Source organism: Drosophila suzukii, chromosome X (assembly GCF_043229965.1).
Source record: "Drosophila suzukii chromosome X, CBGP_Dsuzu_IsoJpt1.0, whole genome shotgun sequence".
In the NCBI taxonomy this organism is placed as follows: domain Eukaryota; kingdom Metazoa; phylum Arthropoda; class Insecta; order Diptera; family Drosophilidae; genus Drosophila; species Drosophila suzukii.
Genome location: NC_092084.1, coordinates 30,983,300 through 31,006,457, shown reverse-complemented (window position 1 = coordinate 31,006,457; position 23,158 = coordinate 30,983,300). Strand labels below are relative to the sequence as shown.

Sequence of the window (23,158 nt, the reverse complement as noted above, 5' to 3'; positions counted from 1 at the left end):
ACTGGTCTTAGAGCGTTGAAATTGCCTTTTTATTGACAATTCACAGCACGCGCCGTGCAAGCAGATCATCAAAGGTTATTACGAGAACGAAAAAGGTCCTTTGTTTCTGTTGCAAATAGATTCATAAATAAAACTACAGACCGACAATCGCGAGACGCAAAAAAAATAACGAAAAGAAATCCTGCAAGTGAAAGTGCTAACACTTCGGCATATAATGTTACAAGATATATGTATGTGCATGTTCCCGCGGGATAAAGGCAACTTCCAGTCTGAATGTCAAAGTTTGAGTCTGGCAGTACTTTCAAATATTCATAAGAGTGTACACTAAGAAAAATTGACTTTTGTTTGAAACCTAAAAATTAGACAAAAGCGAACTCATTTCCCAATTTTGTTCCTCCTTGTTATATTTTGTAAAGCAATGTATTTATTAATTTTATTATTTAAAAATATAAACCAAATTTATTTATTTTTTAGGACAGACTCCAAACTGTATGCCTCCACCTGGCATTTTAAAACTCACACACAGTCATAAAGCAATAAAGCGAAATCATGAGTAGAAATTTTTATAAGTTGGGTGTATCATCCAAGTGCCAAATGCTCAAGGATCTGTGCAATGTGCGAAGTGGTGGGTTCGTGGGGGCAAGTCAACTGCAAGGACTTTCCACTTTATCTGGCCAAATCCCAGCAAGAGCTTAAGGTTTCAGCTCAATTGTTTGGCCGACTTTATTTCATTGCCATTTTTATATATCCACTTTTTGGGTGAGTTAAAAAGCCTTTAAGTGAAATCCAAATGCATATTTATGGGAACTCAACGGACCTTAAATCTGGTAGTTGCTAAAAATAGGTAAAGGAGGTAAGTCAATGGGATATAACTAAATATAAAAATTTAGATATAAATGTTTTAGGAAATTGGTACTGCTTACATTTATTGTTTACATTTTATTTTAAATTACATTTTTCTATACTATTTTGTTTTAAATAACTTACAAATTAAGGATTTTTACGACAGTTAATGATTTTTTATTCCCCTGCAGAGGCCGGATCAGACTACATCCTATAGCCCCCATAGGAATAATCGGAAAAATAATGAAACAAATTTTTTAAATTATAGCTTCGGCGTTTTTGGACATACACTGGTCGGCATAAGTATTTTGACATAACAAAAGTAAAATATACTCATATTTTGAACTTTCTTCTTGTAAACTTTGGCATCAATGGAAAGGTAATTTAATTAATTGAAAATTACATAACAATAAGAAAGTTAAGAAAATACCTTACATCTTAGCTTTTCGTTATAATGATCTTTAATAAAAATTATATTTCTGGCTTTCCCTATATTTTATGTAAATATTAATACCAATTCTATTATATCTATATCCGCTATTAACGGCTTACACAACTCCAGTTGGGACTGCGTCACTATTTGCATCAAAGTTTTTGTTTGTCCATTGAAAACACGGGACTGCAATAACACCTGTAATCGATCCGATTCAATTAAAATTCATTAGGTATATATAGGGCTTATAAGAGGTTAGTAAAGTCAGTTGAATTAGTTCGGTCAATCATCAACAAAATAAAAATGCGCATCTTCTTCCTCGTTACACTGCTCGCCATGGTGGCGCTGGTTGCTGTCCAGGGACGTCGTCCTCCGGGAGGTCAGGGCCCTCCTCAGGGTTCGGGAGGTCAAGGACCACCGCAGGGACCTCCCCAAGGACCTCCCCAGGGACCGCCCCAGGGACCTCCCCAGGGACCTCCCCAAGGACCTCCCCAAGGACCACCTCAGGGACCTCCTCAGGGCGGCAACTCATCCTCCTCCCAGGAGTCGTCCCAGGAGTCGTCCCAGGAAAGCTCCAGCGAGTCTTCTAGCGAGTCGTCTGCCTAGGAAGCTCACAGCTCCTTAAAATAAAAACTTAAAACTCTTTGAATAAAGAAATATATTCAGTTTATTTAAAAACGATACAGTGTACCGATTTCATTAGCCAGAGAAGTTTCCATTTTCAGATCGGAGCCATGGTAACTTCTGGCAGTGAAATGGAAACGGGGATGGGTATGGAGGCGTATATCAAATCGGCTGCCTAAATAAGAAATCATTTTATTTGAAAAGTTTATTCTTGGCATATCCCTTACAATTGCCGCCTCCACCTTTCGCTGATAGAAGGCTGTGACGTCTGTGTTGGCGACACCAGCAACATCAGGGGAAACAAAAACAACAGGGGCAACAGCGGTACAACAAAGCAAAAACAACTACAGTAAGGTCAACTGAGAGCGGTACGTGGGCATTGAATTCAAAATACCTACTCGACTTGGCAATTCTCATTTTCCAATTCCTATATCAAAGGAAGAAGGTACGTTAAAGTCAAGTGCCTCGACTATCAGATACCCCTTATTCTCTTGACTAATTTCAAAATAAAACTCTTGAGAGAGGAAATATGCAATCAATTGGTTTATTCACTAAAAACTTTTTAAGTAATAATGATACGATTGAATAATTCGACATGTGCAAAGGTATCGGCAAACAAAATCTATTTAAATTTCTCTTACGTTATAAGTGTTATAGATACATACGGAAACATGGACATGGTTAGATTAATCGCCGGGTCAGGATCAATAATGCATATATTTAATTTTCCTCCTATTTTATTACCCTTTCACTCTACGAGTAACTGGAAGAAAAACAATTTAGTTGAGCATATAAGTTAAAAAAGACTAAGTGCTTTGTGCTATTTATATTATATAAAAAAACACCGCTAAACACGGAAAAAAAAGAGTTAATCGGGCCTTTTTGAATTACTGTCGACTAAATCAACACAGAAGAGTAGAAATCTTTTAGAAAATTTACTTGCTGGAGCAATTATGTTGATACAGTGTGACTAAAATTTCCAAATAGCTTTTCAACAACATATAGCACTTTTGTATATAAAAAGTGTATAGCAACGTGCTTAATATGACAAACAAAATTGCAGGAGCCTAGAACAATAAGTTGACCGGACGAACTCACAGCCAAACAGTCGCACCTTTATGTCTTAACTTAAAAATGGTCCAAAACTCATGTTAATTTAATAATTTTTGGAATGCAATGTGGTACTGGCAGTACAGGGAGAAAATCAAACATTATTTATTGTTGCTCCACAGGTCTTCCCAGCTTCAGTTTTTTTTTTTACTTTCACAGTAATTTCTTTTTAGACCATCGACCTTTAAAATCTGAAAAGAATGACGATACCTGGCGATCTATAAAACAGTTTTTTTGATAGGACTGTCGTAGAAGATTTTGGATTTTGCGGCTATAGATAGAAGTCTCCTCGCGTACACTCATGATATAACTCATAAAACTCATGATATAACACTCATAATATAATATAAACCTCAATTTCACATAAAATTGACAGTGCACCGCCTTGAAATATTCCCTTTTAATGACAATATATAGGCCCTAATATATATTTTCCCTCGATTTTTAATGGGTATTCAGATGGTGCATATCCTGTCAAAAGGGAGCGCCAAAACAAGAGCAAAACGATGAATAGCAAAGGCAACAAAGTTAAACTGTAACAATAACCAAAGTCAAAGTTTGTCGGCAAAGTTTTCGCCTTTTTCGTCCTTGTTGCTCTCGCTGTTGTTGCATGCGTGCCGCTGTATTAGTGTGTGTGTGTCCACAGGATACAAATTCATTTCAATTGGATATATGTAGAGAAACGGGTTTGAGTGGCTTGGCTGAAGGAAGATGAAAAGTGGGAACGACGAGGAATCTGTGTAAAATGAGTTTGGTTTTTTCGCCGTATTTTATTTTGTTTTATTTTATTTTTTTGTTGCCGTTGCCGTTGCTGTTGTACTTTCCAAGATGAAACAAGTTTAACGTGGCCTGGGACCTTCCCCTGGGCCGGAAAGCCATCCTGCAGAAGGATTCTACATTTTGGATTCTGGGCCAGGACATGCCGCATCGCATACCTGCAGAATTATTTCGCTTCACTTTCCTTTGGCAGCGAAATGCCAAAGAAATGCAAATAAAACTTTTCTTTTGTTTTGCTTTCGGCTCTTTGCCCGTCGTAGTTTAGCAGCTTAACCCTTACAGAGCCCGCACGTCCAACTTCCGCCCACCCAAACACAACAACAACAACAGCTAAAACACCGACGAAAACAAAAACAAGGAAACTAAGTGTGGCAGTTTTAATTTCACTCAAAATGCAACGAAAATCGTTCAAAATGAAAGTGCTTGAAAATGGACGTGGCAAAGAAAATGGGTTTTATCGTTACATAGGCTAATAAAAAAGCAAAACTTTAACTAGTTAAAGTACAATTTTTTTGGAATAATTTAACATTTTACTGTTACCTACCAGTGGCGGATCCAGAATTTGGTTTGGGGATATAAATAAATGTTGTTGAGAAGACATCAAACAAGACAGAACGCTATAGTCGATGCTATCGATTATCAGATACCCATTACTCAGCTAAGGGAAGTGCGAAGGAGATGGAGATATGCAAGCAGCAAAGCAACTCTTCCCAAGAACACTTACCGTTAGGCCAGCTTGCCTTCTAATACGAAATAGGCATATAAAGTGCATATGGGAGGTTGTGTAAATAAAAATATTTGCAGAATGTTTCGTGGGCTCGAACTCCGCTCTGCGTTTTCCTAAGAAAATATTTGAAATTTAAATTGGCAACCCCTCCACCCGCTACGCTATTATTTTAAAAACAAGAGAGAACACTATAGTCGATGCCATCGATTATCAAATACCCGTTAGAGGAGTGCGATGGAGACGGAGATATGCAGCGAAGCGGCTGTTCACAACTGTACTCCCCGCAACGGCTCCACCTAGCGTCGATTTTTTTATTTGCTTTTAACTTTTTATGGATAGTCCGATTTCGGCAATTTGGCATAAAGATATATAATTTTATTCAAAGAAAATTGCTTTTTCAATTTTTCAAAATCTAGACAGGTTTTAGCGTGAGCGGTTGGGCGTTAGAGTGGGAATAGTACCCTGCTGAAATAAACTTGCGCTGTCCCAGAACCTCAAGAATCTGCATGTCAAATCCTTACTTTCTAGCTTTTATAGTTTCCGAGATCTCAGCGTTCATACGGACGGACAAACAGACGGACATGGCTAGATGGACTCGCCTAGTGCTTTATTTATAGGGTCGGAAACGCTTTCGTCTACCTTTTACATACTTTCCGACAAATCTAGCAGACACTTTTACTGTACGAGTAACGGGTAAAAAAAGTAAGAACAAAATGTTCCGAAATTACGAATTTTATTCTTAAATTAAGACTTGGTTTTTTTTTCTCAGTGCGGTCGTTTTATAGAAATTTACTTGTTTGATTAGCGTTTTAAATAAATATTAGAAATTTTTGAATGGATAACTATCAACTATCAACTTTACTTCTTACCTTTACTCTCTGAATTTGAGTCAGATTCAGAACCAAATTGATAAATTCTTTCCATACTTTCGTCGGTGGCCTTTGTAATTGGTTCTTCCATTAAGTTCAAAACCTTAAAAAAACCAATTCTTGAAATATACATTCAATATTAGGTTAGACTTAAAAGTAACACAGATACGAAATGGACTTAGTTTTTCATTTCAAGAATGTTTTACTCTAAAACCATTTTTTGCGAAATAAAGAACAAAATCTTGTAAAACCAAGAATTTATTATGCTTAAATTAAGTGTGAGCTTTTCTTAAATTAAGCTTGACATTTACAAACATTTTTAAAGTTTTTTTTGGGTTTTTGAATTAAATACAATTTCTATTTGGTTCAAGCGATATTTGTTCTCGATAAATAAATGTTATAGTATTGTGTTTAATGTTTGACTTAAGCACAAACTGAACTTGTTAAAATATTTCAATTTAATTTTACTGAAGAGTGTAAATCATTATATATTTAAGGATATAGAAACCTGATTCTTCGGAAATCAAGTGGTTTTAGTGATCAATTTAAGAAAGTTTGTGGCTTTCTTAATCTTTTTTTTTAATATTTTATACCTAGGTTTACGAGAAATCATAATTGTTTATTCCAGTTCAATAAATATCGGCCTTAAATTAATCACGTTCTCGGATATTTTAAATTCTAAGAATGGTTTATTCTTGATTCCAAAACGAGCAGCACATTCATTCTTAAAACAAGCACAAACAACAATTCGAAATCAAGCTTAAGTCGCTGTTTTTTTTCTGAGTGTACACCCCTTAAGCTTGGCCGTCATATTAATTATGCGTACATTTGGCCAGCCAGAACGAGAACATTTAAATATTATAAAATCAGTGCTCAACACAAGTAACAAAAAGGGAGTAAAATTTTAAAAATCATATCAAGTGTTTTTTTAATTCATTAAGAGAATATTAAAAAAGATGTTTCCATTCCAGTAAGGGCAACTATTTTTTAAAAGCCGGAGGTATTTTTGGCTGATTCCAACTTTCATAGAAAAACAAAGTCCTCAAACTTGTTATTCGATATGTCCAAATTCATCCTCGACCAATTGAGTGTGTGTTTGTTATAGCAAAGCCATAATCTTGTTGTTTTATAACTTTTAATGCCCCTTAATCCTCATGCTCATCCCGGTAAGCTCTTTCGGGGATTCTTTTACTTTTCCTTGGACCCTGGCTGCTGTTTACGTACCTTTTTGTGTGCGAGGGCAGAGGAAACTAGTTGGTTGGGAAATTGACCAAAACCAATTAAATAGTAAACAATTTGACGTGCACCCAGTCCGGTTTGGACTTAATTCCCAATTTGGCTCTGAAAGGAGACCCCAAACACAATGGAATACAAGCCCCGATTGCACCGCTGAATGGTTTATTGTTGTTGAATGTTCCATTATCAATGCATTCCCTAATCACCAGTGATTAATTTAGCTCATAGTGCCAATGCACTTATTACGTTAAATTTACTAAACTTACGAAAAGCGTTAGTTTGAGCCAAGGTAATTAAATGAGTTTAAGCTATCTCTGGCCAAATAAGGATATTGGACACTCAAAAATCTCATTGCTGGACAAGGACTTAAGCCCTTTGGCTTTCATATTATTTTGTAAATGCTTTCACCGAAATTAACTTGATTACTTTGCGTAATTTCTATATATTTACAACTATTTGTACTGCTAATGCAATTACCAGGCATTTATTTGCCTAAGGTTTTTAAGGGAAAATGTGGGGCAGAAATTTGTTTACTCATTACTTGTACACCCAGAAAAATGATTAACAAAATTTTAGGTCATGCATGACCTAAAAAATTAAAAATGGACTAAAAGTTAATTTTTAGGTCATGCACATAAAAATATCTGTATTTTGACTTTTTTCCTTACTTTTTAGGTCATGGATCGCCTAATATTTTAGGTTATCGTGAACCTTAAAGTTATTGCATTTTACATAAAAGTATTCGACTGCTAAAAATTTCATAAACTTAATGTGTCTGTTATATATTGATGTTGGACCTAACCAAATAATAATTGTATTGCTAATTATTTAATCAATTATTTAAGGTACTATTTTAAGAAAAATTAACTTACAAAATTGAACATTTTAGGCCATATATGCCCTAAAATATGGATATTTAAAAAAAAGTTAAGTGTTTATTCATGATATTAATACAATTTATTTATTTAAATTTATATCACTACTATATTGTATCTCCCTTCTCTATAAAGAAAAAATATATATTAGAATCGTTAGTTAGAAGTAAACGGGTTTGACCCTAGTCAAAGTGTAGTGTATATATTTTTGATAAGGATCATTAGACGAATCGGATCTACACTCATAAAATTATTTTTCTAGTACTAGAAAAAATTGCCATAACAATGAAATCGCCCTAACATTACGAAAAGTCGCCCTAAATATAGAAAAAATCCCCATAGAAAATATGTATGTATGTATGGGGGTAATTATTATACACGTTACTCGTAGAGTAAAAGGGTATACTAGATTCGTCGGAAAGTATGTAACAGGCAGAAGGAAGCGTTTCCGACCCCATAAAGTATATATATTCTTGATCAGGATCACTAGCCGAGTCGATCTAGCCATGTCCGTCTGTCCGTCCGGATGAACGCTGAGATCTCGGAAAATATGGGAGCTAGGCTATTGAGATTTGGCGTGCAGATTCCTGAGCTTCTTACGCAGCGCAAGTTTGTTTCAGCAGAGTGCCACGCCCACTCTAACGCCCACAAACCACCCAAAACAGTGGCTCCTACAGTTTTGATGCAAGAACTGAAATGTATTGTTCTCATCAATATATATCGATTGACATAAAAAAAAGTTTGCCACGCCCACTTTAACGCCCACAAACCGCGAAAACCTGTGACGCCCACAATTTTTATGCTAGATAAAAAATTTCAACTGAAATGTATTGGTCTCGTCAATACCTATCGATTGATCCAAAAAAAAATTTGCCACGCCCACTCTAACGCCCATAACGCTTAAATCTGTATTCCGCCGGTAGGTGGCGCATTTTAATCTCGCTTTGCTGCTTGCATATCTCTATTTAGCTGAGTAACGGGTATCTGATAGTCGAGGTACTCGACTATAGCGTTCTTCCTTGTTTTTTACTGCCAAATTAGGCGAATTTTCCGAGCATATGCTGTTAATATTTTCTCAAATTTAGGGCAAAATCGAATTATTCGTAGAACAAAACATCTAAAATCGCCCTTTAAACTAGAAAATTGCCCTTGGAATTTGAAAATCGGTGGCCTAGCGGCCTAATGCGTTGAACTTTCAAAATGATCTAAATGGAGCCCACGCAGAGTCAAAGTTATTTATTTTTTCAAGTTTTTAGAATTGAATCTTTGAGCAATTTTGTGTGCAAACCCGAAAAAAAAACCTTAAAGATTTTTCTTAAAAAAAAAGTTATTTGATATTTCTGTTTATTTCCCTGTTTTACCTCTAAAATTATAAAAAAAATTATGTCAAATAATTCTAAAAAAAATCCTGGAAAAGTACCCCGCAGAAAATGTTTGCCGAGAACCAGCAAACACGTCCAAGCACTATTTTTTTTTAATTTTTAGGGTACTTGCCCTTATTTTTAAGGCGTTTAACCTTTGAAACAAAAAAAAACACAATATATTTAAGAAAAAATTGCCTTTTATTTACGGCAATTTACCATTAAAATATGAAAGTCACCATAATTTTAACAAATATCGCCGTGGAACACTTTTTTCATATGTTAAGGGTGTTTACCTTTGAGAACAGAAAAATAGCCCTAGATTTAAGAAAATTCACCCTAGATTTAGGAAAAATCGCCCTAAATGTAAGACTAATACATGCCCATATTTTGTTAGCCAGTCGTTTTCCCCGCTTTTAGGCCGATTTCAATGAGTGAGCCATGTCCGTCTGTCTGCCTGTCCGTATGAACGTTGAGATCTCGGAAACTATACGAGTTTGAATGGAAATAGTACCTTAAATAAGAGTGCCACGCCAAACGCTCATAAGGCCATAAAGGCCCAAATTTTTGAAGATTTTTTTGCATAAATTAAAATTGATTTTATTGATCAATATCTGTCTACATATAAAAATCATAAATATCCCAATATTTTTAGAAACGTATTGAATTACTTAGTTAATAATTAAGAAAAGACTTGCATGCTCAGTAGTACCGCTTCCATACGTTAGGTGGCGCAAACCATTCGGTATTGCGCGGAAAGATATGCCATGGAATTGTATTTTATAATTGGTCAACAGTTTAATGCAATTTTAAGCGGATTCTGGTTCACATACAGAATCGAAGGGAGGGGCGTGCAAATTCATTTGCTCCGAAAAAATGAAAACTAAACACGTTAAGATCGCTAGCATGTGGATTGTTTTCAGTGGCAAATGATAATTTTCTTGCTGTTAGCAAAATAATCAAAAATGATTTTTCCATTTGTCGCTGAAGCTAAAAACCCCTCTGTGTGAGTAGGGTATAAAGTTGGTTAGCTGAGTAACAAGTATCTGATAGTCGAGTCACTTGACTATATTCTTCTTGTCATTTTAATGAAATTCGTATATTTGATGGCCGACAATAAATTTTTTTACATTGAAAAACACTTTTTTTGTTCAAACTTCCGCCTTTTCCATTGTAATCGAAAATTTTCAAATTCCCTACTAAATGTTTCTACATTTTCGTGTCCACCGCAAGACCCCGATAGGGGTCCGACAGTTTGGAAAAATAACGGACTAGTTTTATAACTTTTTTTTATTATTTAATTATAAAAAGAACTGGAACAATGTGCCTTAAGACACTAAAAACAGAATTTCAATAAATATAATAACAAAATTCTAGAAATCTAGAATTTTTCGTGGTACAAGTGTGTGTATTCTCTTCAAAATTATGACTGAACAAGGAAGAACGCTATAGTCGAGTACCTCGACTATCAGAAACCCGTTACTCAACTAATGGAGATATGCAAGCAGCAGAGCGAGATTGAAATGCGCCACCTACCCCTTATCTCAATAAATGGTTATGTGGTCGGTAGACAGATTTAAGAGTTATGCGCTTTAGAGTGGGCGTGGCAAACATTTCAGTTATAATGTTTTATCTAGCATGAAAATTGTGGGAGCCACAGGTTTGGTCGGTTTTGTGGGCGTGGCAAACTTTTTTTTTGGATCAATCGATAGGTATTGACGAGACCAACACATTTCAGTTAAAATGTTGTATCTAGCATGAAAATTGTGGGCGCCACAGGCTTGGGCGGTTTGTGGGCGTTAAGGTGGGCGTGGCACATTTGCGTAAAAAACTTGCGCTGCGTACAAGGCTACGGAATCCAAATCTGAGATCCCATTTCTTTATCTTTGATAGTTTCCGAAATATCCACGTTCATATTTATAAGTTTTTTTAAGTTAGTGTACGGTTTGTGGGCGTTAAAGTTTTTTGGGTCAATGGATAGCTATTGATGAGAACAATACATTTCAGTTAAAATTTTTATTTTAGCATCAAAACTGTAAAGGCCACAGTGGGCGTGGCACATTTCTGAAACAAACTTACGCTGCGCAGGAATCTCAGGAATCTGCATGCTTAATACCAGTATTGTAGCTCTTATAGTTTCCGAGATTTCAGCGTTCATACGGACAGACGGACATGGCTAGATCAACTCGGCTAGTGAAACGCTTCCTTCTACCTGTTACGTACTTTCCGACGAATCTAGTATACCCTTTTACTCTACGAGTATTTTTTGTATTTTTAATTAATTATAACTGCAAGGGTATACAAACTTCGACACACCGAAGTTAACTTCCTTTCTTGTTAAAAGTGACTTCAGGCTAGTGTGCCTTGGACAATTTTACCAATCTATTTTTTTGTGTGTAGGAGTAACGGGTATACAAATGGAAACCAAATTGTTATGCACAGAATCGTTCTTTAATATTTTCAAAATTGACTGAACCACGCGATTTATGCCGTGGAGGAAGCTGTGGAGGATTCTGTGGAGGATTCGGTTGAGGACTCAGTAGAAGACGCCGTGGTGGAGGAAGCTGTAGTGGTGGAAGCTGTAGTGGTGGAAGCTGTAGTGGTGGAAGCTGTTGTGGAGGAAGTGCTTGTAGAGGCCTCAGTGGTGCTGGTGGTGGTTTGATTGCATGGTGGTCCCCATGGTCCAGGGCCTCCTGGTCCTCCATGTCCTCCATGTCCTCCAGGACCTCCTGGTCCTCCTGGCCCTCCAGGACCACCTGGTCCTCCAGGCCCTCCTGGTCCGCCTGGGCCGCGTCCTGGGCCACCTGGTCCTCCGGGGCCGCGCCCTGGACCTCCTGGAGCACCTAGTCCTCCGGGGCCGCGTCCTCGACCTCCTGGTCCTCCTGGGCCTCCAGGTCCACGTGGACCCCATCGACCACCAGGTCCTTGGGCGGAGGCCACAGCGACCAAAGCAACAAGAGTAACAAGAACAAGGGTGCGCATTTTGTTATCAGATAGTACACGACTCGAACTGATCTGGGCACTCGCTTACGGCCGTATATATACCCAACTTCTGAGGAAAGTCTCAACGGCGCACGTGTTCCGTCGATGACGTGTGCGAGTTGAGCAAACTAATGTCAGTGTGAATTAAACAAATTCCACTAGCCAAGTCATTCACTTCGTATTCAAAATTGGCCTTCAATATGTAGTTCTACCAGACAAAAGAATATATTTATTTAAATTTTAAGTAAGCAGTTTCCAACGCAGTGAAGGAGACATTTCCGACACATTAAAGTACATTTTGTTTGATCGACTGCAACCGAGTCGATTTAACCATGTCCTCCAACCGTCCGTTCCTACGAAAACTATGTAATAGATATTTAAATTTGCACGGAAATGTTTGGGCGCCACAAACTTTAGCGACTTAGAGTGGGCACTGGGCTGAAGCAATTATGGGTTTTATAGACACTAGTAGAACCTGAGAGTCAGATTCTAACTATCTAACTTGTATCAGAAGTTAATAGATCTGAATCAAAAATCCCAACTTTCTAGCTCTTATAGTTTCCGAGATCGCACCGTTCACACGGACATAGCTAGCTTGACACGCCTAGTGATCCTAATCAAGAATATACATTCTTTATAGGGTCGGAAGGTTACAAACTTTCCGACGAATCTCATATACTTTTTCTCTACGAGTAATGGGGGTAACAAGGGAGACACCCGTTACTCAGCTAAAGGGAGTACAAGGGAAAATAAGATATGCAAGCAGCAAAGCTACTTCTTTCGAGATTGCAGGCGATTACAATTTCCGAATTATACAATTTTTAGATAGGTAGATAAAATTCCCATTTACACTTTTCCAAACTCTTTGAAAATGTGGGCGTCAGACAGATTTTAGTGATTTGAACGTTGGGCGGGCTTTAAAATGGGCGTGGCCCGCACACTACCTATGCGATCCTTCACAACCGATCATAATGATATCTGGTATACGTAGGTGTTACAGAAATCTATTTGGGTGAAGTTCACTGGAAATATACGAAAGCATCAATACAAGTTTCTCATTAATTATGCCCAAAAATATTTCTGTGCCACCCCCCAAATATAAGTGTTTCCCTTTACGATGCGATTTTCACCGATGCTTGGCTTAGTTTATGGATCTTACATAAAAACCAGCTAATGATCTGGGCCTGAATCTTGTGTTATCTTAAATCAATATTTGCCAACTATTTCTGACCAGACGTCTGTGTACTGAGTTGTCATAAAGCATCAGTAATATTTATATCTTTGTTATGAGTATGACTTACCTAAGAATTTTCCAAAACATTCTGTACAGATAAACATGTTTGAACAAGTGGTTTTGATAAGCTCAAATGAAAGTAAAGTTTGTAAACAATTTCAGCTAAAACATTATCAGGGAAAGGAAGTCATGAAAATGTTGAAGAACCCTAATGGTTGATTACGTATTTTCGATTTGTAATGCCACCAGATTTAAAATCTTTCAAATTGATATCTGTTACCAACTGCAATTTTTAGTGTTGGAAATTGTATAGTTCTTAGTATAAGGCACAGTTGATTCTCATCTGCCTTCTAATGTTTAACAAACATTTTTCCTTACTTTTTAATAACTTGATGTTATATTGTTATATATGTTATATATTCTATGTTATATATGTTAAATATTAATCAAACTCTCATTCCATTTTGTTTTAAAGAACGTTTTCTATAAGTTTTTAGGTGTTAGAATGTGTAAAAAGATTTTTTCCAGAATTAAACAAGGAAGATCGCCTCGACTATCTGATACCCGTTACTAAGCTAAAAGGAGCAAAAGAGAGATTGAGATCTATCAGCGACACAGCGAGATTGTAAAGCGCCACCTACCCGAGATTTCAATATATAGTAGTCAGATTTAAGCGTTATGGGCGTTTAATGGCGTTAGTGCAACGCCCACTTTGTTTGGGTCAATCGATAGGTATTGACAAAAACAAATCATTTCAGTTAAAATTGTTTTTTACCAATAAAACTGTAGGAGCCACAGTTCTGGCGGTTTGTGGGCGTTAGAGTGGACGTAGCAAATTCGCTTAAGCTCGCGCTGCTTACAAAGCTAACGAATCAAAATCTGAAATCTGAACCCTATAGCTCCTATAGTTTTGGAGATCACAGTGTTCACACGGACAGACGGACATACATATATATACTTTATAGGGTCCGAGACGTTTCTTTCTACCTGTGACATACTTTAACAAGAAAGGAAGTTAACTTCGGCAAGCCGAAGTTTGTATACCCTTGCAGTTAAATTCTAAAGTATTGTTGCTAGCTTCAGTGATATTTGTGTAAAATTAAATTCGTAATGCTGAAAAGTTAAAATATTCTATATCCCAGAGTAATAGAAAATAAGATCAAAATAAACAAAGCAACATTTTTTAAAAATAATTATTTCATTATTTCTCTGACCGTTTCTTTGACAGCTATATGTTAGAGTCGTCCGATTTTTATTAAATTTAATTCGAAATTCCTAAAAATACAAAAAATGATATTCCCAATAGTAAAAGATAATATGTCTAAAAACACCGAAGCTATGATTTGTTACATATTATTTTCCCACCACTCTTCCGATCGTTTCTATGGCAGCGCCCAAAACTGTGGCTCCTACAGTTTTGATGATAGAATACAAATTTTGGGTGAAATAATTTGTTCTCATCAATACCTATCGATTGACCTAAAAAAAAGTTTTCCACGCCCACACAAACTTAAAAAAATCGTAAATATGAACGCGGATATCTCGGAAACTATCAAAGATAGAGAATTGGGATTTCAGATTTAGATTTTGTAGCTTTGAGCGCAGCCCAAACCTAACCCAAGCCTACAGTTTCCATGCTAGAAAAAAAATTTTAACTTAAATGTATTAGTCTCGACAATACCTATCAATTGACCCAAAAAAAGTTTTCCACGCCCACTCTAACGCCCATAACGCTTAAATCTGTCTACCGCCCACATAACCATTTATTGTGATCAGGGGTAGGTGGCGCATTTCAGTCTCGCTTTGCTGCTTTCATATATCCCTTTCCCTTTTGTCCCTTTAGCTGAGTAACGGATAGTCGGGTACTCGACTAAAGCGTTCTTCCTTGTTTTAAAAATTTTTTTTTCCGATTATTTCTATGGGAGCTATAAGATATAGTTGGCCGATCCGGCTGGTTCCGACTTATATACCACCTGCAAAAGAATTAAGACATTTGGGAAAGTTTCAGCCCGATAGCTTTAAAACTGAAAGACTAGTTTGCATAGAAAAGGATGGACAGACGGACATGGCTACACTCAGAAAAAAATCAAGTATTTCGTGCTTGAACCTAGTATTTTCAGTGTCAAAACTTCGCCAAGCATGGAAAATACAGAACCAAAGAACAAAATACTACTTTCGAGCACGAATTTTCAAGACCGAAAATACTAGATTTAGGAACCTTTCGGTCTTCAATCAAGTATGAATAATTCCTAAATCAAGTCATATTTGGACTAAAAACAAGAACGATTTAATAAAAAAATAAGAAAGATGCAGGCATGATTTAAGGACGAATAATTCTTCATCAATATATAAATATTATGAAATTAAAATGAGTTTTTATTTTATGCCAGTAAGAGAAATAAGTATTGGAAACTGAAACGAAATAAAAGAGGTATATATAAATAATATTAATATTTTAAGTTTACTTACGACTGGCCGCTCACGTGCATTAACACTGTCTAATTTATGCGCCTTATATACCGAGTACTTTCAGAATAAACAGTTGGGAATTATTAGAGTTGGCAGACATTAAAATTCCCAAAAAGTGCTCAATGTGAGAATTTTTTGAGCACAAACGTTCTTAAATGTTAATTTCAATTTTTTTCAATTTTTCTTAAATTAAGGATGTTTGTACTTGTTTTAGCACGGTGTTTTTCTCTGAGTGTAGATCAACTCCTCTAGTGATCAAGAATATATATACTTTATGGGGTCGGAAACGTCTCCTCCACTGCGTTGCAAACTTCTGACTGAAATCATTATACTCTTTGCAAGGGTATAAAAATTAGGGTTTTCATATTTGTTCATGTCTTAAATATTGCACTCTGGGCAATCCATCTTCTATTTCCTTTTTCTAAGCGAAGATATTTTCTAGAAATTTAGGCAACTGTCATTTGCAGTGTTGGAAAGTGTTTTTGTTCAATTATTTCCATCTGATGCCTGTAGCATTCCGTCCATTTCCTCTGTCTCGCTCACACGCCCATATGCATGCCATGAAGTTGTTGTTGTTAATTGGAATAAATTGCTTCGGTGCTTTATTTAAAGAGGAATTTGTTTTGCTGCAGCATCGTACAATAAAATGCTTAATTAAGTTTTTGCTTCCATTGTTGTTTGTCTACACTTTTTTCGAATGCCTCTGGTTGCGTGTGTGGGTGTTTGCGAGTGAGAGGGAGAGTAAAATGTTTGTAATGAACAGTTAGAAAATGCAACGGGTGTTGGGTGTAGAGTAAATAGATAGCGAAAAAGGTAGAAAAACTATCTGCTTTATACACGGATATAATTTTACTGAATTTCTGAAGATTTCAGAAAGTCGGTGATGTTGAACAAAAACTGTTTAGATTTTTGAGAACTTACAATTTAAAGACCCAATCCGATTATTATTAAATAATACTAAGTGGTTATATTCTAGTTCTCACCATTTCTTTTCTTTATAATATTATGATATGATTGCCTTATTACCGTTTCAAAAACATTGTTGACTTTTGATGTTTGGTATTGACCTTAATGCATATTTATTAACATAAACATTTGTAAAGAGACGTGTCCTAACCTACAAAACATATATATTCTTACTCGGCATTACTACCATCAACCATCCCGATATTCTATAGCTCGCATTGGAAAGTTCGGCTTAAACTAAGCAAATGTCGCTTTTCATATACTTTCGGCTGTGCACATATAAATTAAGCTAGTTTGAAGCCATTTCGATGGAACGACTTCTCCATAGGAACGATCGACTAAAACCAAAAAAAAATCACTTTCCATATCCTTGCAGAGGGTATTATAATTTTTGTCAGATGTTTGTAATGCAGTGAAAGAAACGTTTAGCCTAATTCTTTTTTTCTTGAGTTGGCAGGACTGTTCATAACATTTGGCCAAATTTCATGTCAATGTCATTATCAGTAATATGTTTACGCGTTTAGTGTGTGAAAAAATGCTTTCTGACTATCAGGAAAAGCTTAAATGCATGATTACGGGAGATGAGACTTGGACTTATGCTTACGACCCTGAAACAACTGATCAACCAAACAAATATCGTGTAAAGGCGAGGTCAGAACAAATAGAATTCGCCCAAGGCGTTCAAAAATCAAGGTCATGATGACAGTTTTTTTCGATTTTCATGTTGTGGTGCACTATGAATTCCTTCCACCCGGTCAAACTGTTAATAAGAAATATTATTTGAGCGTTATGCGTCGTTTGCCTGAAGCAAAGACCAAAATTATAAGCCAAAAACTCTTGGTTTTTGCATTTTTTTTTTTATATTATAGTGAATTCAAATAAGTTAATATTTTATCTACCTAAAATAAACATCACTTTTATTTTGTCCGCAGTGAGATCGATCCGGGGTCTTCCACGCGAGAGTCCGATGCATCACGTATGACTTTAACTTACACGCTCATGTGTAGCATGGTGCGATGGCCCAATTGGTAAAGCGTCTATCACTAATGTGAGAGGACCCCAATTTTAAATATAATTATTGTATTGAAAAATATATCAGATTTACTTATTAGAAAAGAAAAATGAAATAAAATGTGTTTTGGGCAGGACTCGAACTTCGAACCGCGAGAATAAAAAAGAGTCGGGGCGCACCAAGTCCATAAGATTTTATTTTGTGGCAAAATGCATTTTTAAGTTTCAACAAATTATTTTTGTACGAAAAATACTATTTTTAGGGTCCAATTAGGTCATTTATATTTTCTGGGTGTACGAAGATAAGAAATCCAAATCTCAACTCTCAATTTCCGAGATCACAGCTTTCACACGGACAGACGGACATGGCTAGATCGACTCGGCTAGTGATGCTGATCAAGAATAAATATACTTTATGGGGTCGGAAACGCTTCCTTCTGCCTGTTACATACTTTTTCGAATACAATACACCCTTTTCCTCTACGAGTGACGGGAATACAAATAAGTATGCAGATAAGCTAAGACAAGTATTTGTCAACCTAATTCAATGTGTATAGTCCTGCACTGTTTGACAGAGTAATCAATACCATTTAAAGTTGATTGCTTTCAGCTAGGCTGAAGTGGACTTTGCTGTTACTCTGTGACCACGAGCTAGGCTCTTATCGAATCATTCGCTATCCGTTTAAAAACTACCGACGATAACTAATTTATGGTCAGGATACCGCATCAAGGTTATGATTTGCTGAAGGGGCTGCAGAAAACGGGAGTTGGTTGTTTTGGAGTGGAGTGTTTGCACGTAATAACAATTACAAATGCGCTCGCTCCATAAATCAAGGGAAGCCATCTCCTGAAACTCCTGACCCCTTCGACGGCACCCCTCTTTTTTTCAACCCTGTTTTCCAAATGAACTGGCGGCTCCTGGGCACTAATTACAATTCAGGACGCATTGCACTCGAAAGTTGTTGCTCATTCAACACTCGACTCCTGGCAATGACTGCTGGAGTCTGGGGTGTGGGCGTTGAGTGGTTAAAAGTTCCATCGCCTTGGCGAGCAATGGTGGCCCCAAAAGTGTTGTTGTAATTAAATTATGTGCCAAGTGACGTTCTCGAAATTGTCTTCAGATTCGTTCTGCTCTCCTTTCAGCAACACTCAAAAAAATAGATCTTCGTGTCTAAACCCAGATTAAGATTTAAAACAAATTTGAAACGAAATAAAAACAATCACACATTCGTTTCTCAACTAAACAACTTTAATACAAATTCAGTGTTTTGTCGGTTGACTAATTTTAAAATAAAATTCCATAGCATATCTTTTTGGGTGGCGGTAGGACTGACCATGCAAGGTTTTTATACCCGTTACTCGTTGTTATCTGAGTAAAGGGTATCTGATAGTCCGTCGACTAAAGCGATTTCTCTTGTTTCACTTATTGACTTAGTAATTCATAACTTACTCTTCAAGATAATAGTTGTGTTTGCATTTGCTTTGGTTACTGTTTCATACACAGAGAAAATTCTGACGTTCCCATCCGAGTTGAAAATGTTCTTAAAAATAGAACAACATTTTTAAGTTGAAAATGTTTTTATTTTGCTCGACACAAGTTGAATTGGTGCTCTTAATGCAAGAATAATGTTCTCAATTCAAGAACAATTTTCTCAATTCAAGAACAATGTTCTTGGATAGTTTTCTCTGTGTAGTTGAGCTACTATTAATAATAGTTATGGTTACGTGATGGATATATTTTGTTTTTTGAAATTCACACTTCTAAATCACATCAACTTTAACGTCAAATTCCAATGGACAATGGTTCTACTGGGACTATTTTTTAGTAATCCCGTCATGTATTGAGAGTGTATTTCAGCGAAAATATTTAAAACATGTTTAATTGCGAAGGCCACATAATTCAATATGTTGGCAAACATCGGTTTTTTGTATTCTTAGCTATACCGCGAAACCTGTAGGTGATGGAAAATAAATTAGTATGGGACTTTTGCTCAGTAGCACCCAAATATCATGGAACACTAGGAATGGTTCGTGGAAATTTTACAAAGTGGAATTTTGTGTTCCTGTGTTACAATTCAAAATTGTAGATTAACTATTTTACTGGAATGAGTGGTTAGAGCGTCTGCCCCATAATCTCTGGGTCGATTGTTCGAGTCCTGCTCATTTCCCTTTTGTAATTTTTTATATTTTAATACTAATGTTTTTCGTAAACGGCAATTTTCGGCAGCCTAGTTTTCGGGTGATCGACTCCGATGATTGCGCGTTGGTGCAGTTTTTACTTTTTGCATAAAAAAAGTTTGTAATATTAAAAATAGTTAATTAACTACATAAGATAGGTAGATAGATTTAACCTACAAATTTAAAAGTTAACTCAAAGTTCTTTTTTGGGTCATGCACTGCCTAAAAATTTAAATTTGTGTACTTTTTGCGCCACTTTTTAGGTCACGAACAGTCTAATATTTTGGGTCATCGTGGGCTTTAAAACTATTACATTTTACCTAATAATATTTGACTGCCAAAAACCATTAAAATTTAATATGTCAGTTATATATTATATATATATTATATATATTATATATATATATATATATTATATATATATATATTATATATAGGTTGCACTGCTTATAATTACTATTTAAGGAAAAAGATCTGAGCCGTATTGTTACGAAATGGAACATTTTAGGCCATTATGCCCTAAATATTGGTTATTTATTTTAAAAAATCTTTAGTGTGTACTCATGATAGTAAAACTAATTGTTTAGCATAGTAAATTCGAATAAGTTAGTATTTTATCTCCCTAAACAAACCATAATTTTCATTTTGTCCGCGGTGGGAATTAATCCGGGGTCTTCGAACTAATTATATTTGTAGTAAAAACACTTTTTTAGGCATCTTGTTACCTAAAATCTAGGCCAAATTTGCATACGTTTTAGGCCATTAGTGACCTAAATTGTTAGGTCATGGAATCCAAAATTATATGCCATACATGGACTAAACCCCAGGTTTAAGACAATTAATTCTAGCCCTTATTTTGTCATATTAGGTATTTTTTCTGGGTGTCTACCCTTTTTTACAGTTAGAAAACTATTTTTTTGTAATTTGTCAATTTGACAAATTTTTTTGTGTGTACGTGACCAAAAATGTTGTGCTTATAAAATACATGTTTTAAAACTGTGTTGTTTTTTTTAAATAAATAATTTTAAAATGCCTTACAATTGTTTTTTTTACAAATGCAAGATTAAAAAAAAAATTGAATGGTTTAAGGTCAATATAAAATATATCTCTTTAAAAGAATGCATGAAGTCGAGGGCGCTTAACAACATAAATTCACATTTTTTGTAAAAATACGCAAGTAATCTTAAAAATACAAGGTAGATATTTCTTAATAGGTAATACACTTAAAATAAGAATTCTTGTCTAATTTGTAGTGAGTTTTATGTTTACGTTTTCATTCAACGTTAACCATTTAGTGAAGTGCCTTTTCCAACCGTTCGGCTTGCAGTCCAACATTGCGCTAGGCGACGCACAAAAACTGTTTACATTTTGTTTTCTTGGGGTTTAGGGTAAAGGACAAAAAAGCAGTGTCACCTAATAAATAAACTACAAATCAAAACGTTTTTACATGTAATCCAAAAAATAGTTTCAGAATCTTTTAAACTGTTCCGCTGCTTTGTATTTTTAGCGCTACAAAAAGGTTTGTTAATTGAATGTTATAAACTTGAGCTTAAAACAAGAGAGAACGCTAAAGTCGATGCCATCGACTATAAAATACCCGTTATTCAGCTAAAGTAAGTACGAGGGAGATGGAGATACGCAAGCGCCAAAGCGACTGTTTCCAATTTGTACACTTTGTTTGCTTGTAACTTTTTAACGATTTGAACAATTTTTGGCATTTAGATGGATATTGATAATCAAAACAAAATCCCATTTACTTTTTTCCAAAATCTTCAAAAATATAGGCGCTAGGTTTTAGCGTAATTCTTGCGCTGCGCAAGAAACGCAAGAACCTACATGCCAATCATCAACTTTCTAGCTTTTATGGTTTCCCAGATCCCAGCGTTCATACGGACGGACAGAAAGACGGACATGGCATGTTTTCATACTTTCCGACGATTTTAGTAGAGCCTTTTACTTTTACTATAGTCGATGGCAACGAGTACCAAATACCCGTTACGCAACTAAGGAGATGTGCAACCACCAAAGCGACTATTACAAAGATCATCTAGCGTCGTTTTCTTTATTTGCTAATAACTTTATAATGGGTGGTCCGATTTGAACAATTTATAAAGACAGGTATTAATAAACAAAACAAAATCTCATTTACACTTTTACAAAATAATAAAAATGTGGACGTTAGACGACCATAACGCTAGCGCCGTGGGCATTTGTGGGCGTCAAAGTGGGCGTATCATCCTGCTCAATTAAACTTGCACTGCCCAAGAACTTCAACCATCTTCCAGCCGAGCCCGAACCTTTTAGCTTTTATAGTTACCGAGATCTCAGGGTTCATACGGACGAACAGACAGACGCACATGGCTAGATCATGGTCCTGATACTGATCAAGAATATATACATATACTTTATAACAGTGGTCGGCACACACATACCATCACAAGTTTGCCTTGCATTAGTGTGAGTGTAACAAACACGAAGTTTGCGCGCGGCGTGCTGAAGCGAGACGTTTCTCTGCTTTGCACTGAGATCCTCTGCCGCAGCAACAAAAAAGCGAGCCGAAGTTGAGAAAAAAATTACCCGAAGACCCATGCCGAAGTCACACGAACATGTACGTTATACGTGAGCGAGCAGAGGATGGGCAGAACACTTCCCTATGCTCACTAGATAGGCCGCTGCCGACCACTGCTTTATAAGATCAGAAACGCTTCATTTAAAGTAGATTTCCCTATTTCAATGGCGATTTTAGATGACTTTTGTTCTTCAAAATATTGCGGTTTATCATAAATTATAAAAATATTGTCGGCATCTGCTCGAAAAACCTCACTTAATAAAAGAAAATGTGCGATTTGCGACGGCAGTCCACGTAGTGACGAAGCGCACCATGGGAGTGTGCGAAGGCGACTGCTATATATATATAGACGCAGAATTGAAAATCTGCAGTGATGGTCTGATCATAATGATTGATGCACCAATCCAACACGTCGAATCGAATCGTCACGCTGCAATAGAAAATGTTAGTGTTGAGAGAAGCTTAAATATTTTGCTAAGGTGGGCCGATTGAGTTAATTTTAGATAGTGTATTTATTTTGAAGTGCAGTAATGTAATGTTAATGTAATGTAATATAATGATGCCATGTCAAATCATGTTTTGTCACAAAAGTAAAACGAAGGTTCGTTCGTCACTATTATTTTACCTCGTTAAGAGGTGTTTTTGCTAGATTCTATATGAAAATGTACTGCACTTTAAAATAAAATAAAATACAAGATTATAAAGGATACATTTTGAAATGTTTATCAACCATAGCCACCACTGACTCCCCTTTTTTCCTCAGTACAACTTGCCCATCCTCATTAGCCCCCTTTTGCCCTGTTGCCTGTCGTCCCTCCGCCTGTGCCATCTCAGATGTTGTGGCAAATTAAGTTTGCTTTTGTTCTAGATTAAAAAGGCATTGAAATGTCGACA

General features: G+C 36.2%; 2 protein-coding genes across 2 annotated transcripts; one reads left to right on the top strand and one right to left on the bottom strand.

Moving 5' to 3' along the window:
• Positions 1-1,536: 1,536 nt before the first annotated feature.
• Positions 1,537-1,954, top strand: whe (what else). The gene has a single exon (XM_017076307.4). The coding sequence runs from the start codon at positions 1,580-1,582 to the stop codon at positions 1,880-1,882; it is 303 nt and encodes a 100-aa protein (XP_016931796.2). The 5' UTR covers positions 1,537-1,579; the 3' UTR covers positions 1,883-1,954.
• A 9,330-nt stretch (positions 1,955-11,284) lies between these two features.
• Positions 11,285-11,873, bottom strand: lcs (la costa). The gene has a single exon (XM_065868732.2). It carries the CDS (start codon positions 11,835-11,837, stop codon positions 11,340-11,342), a length of 498 nt encoding a protein of 165 aa, XP_065724804.2. The 5' UTR covers positions 11,838-11,873; the 3' UTR covers positions 11,285-11,339.
• Positions 11,874-23,158: the final 11,285 nt, after the last annotated feature.

Coding starts and splice junctions, on each gene's coding strand:
- whe (XM_017076307.4), top strand. CDS start 1,580: ATGCGCATCTTCTTCCTCGTTACACTGCTCGCCATGGTGGCGCTGGTT.
- lcs (XM_065868732.2), bottom strand. CDS start 11,837: ATGCGCACCCTTGTTCTTGTTACTCTTGTTGCTTTGGTCGCTGTGGCC.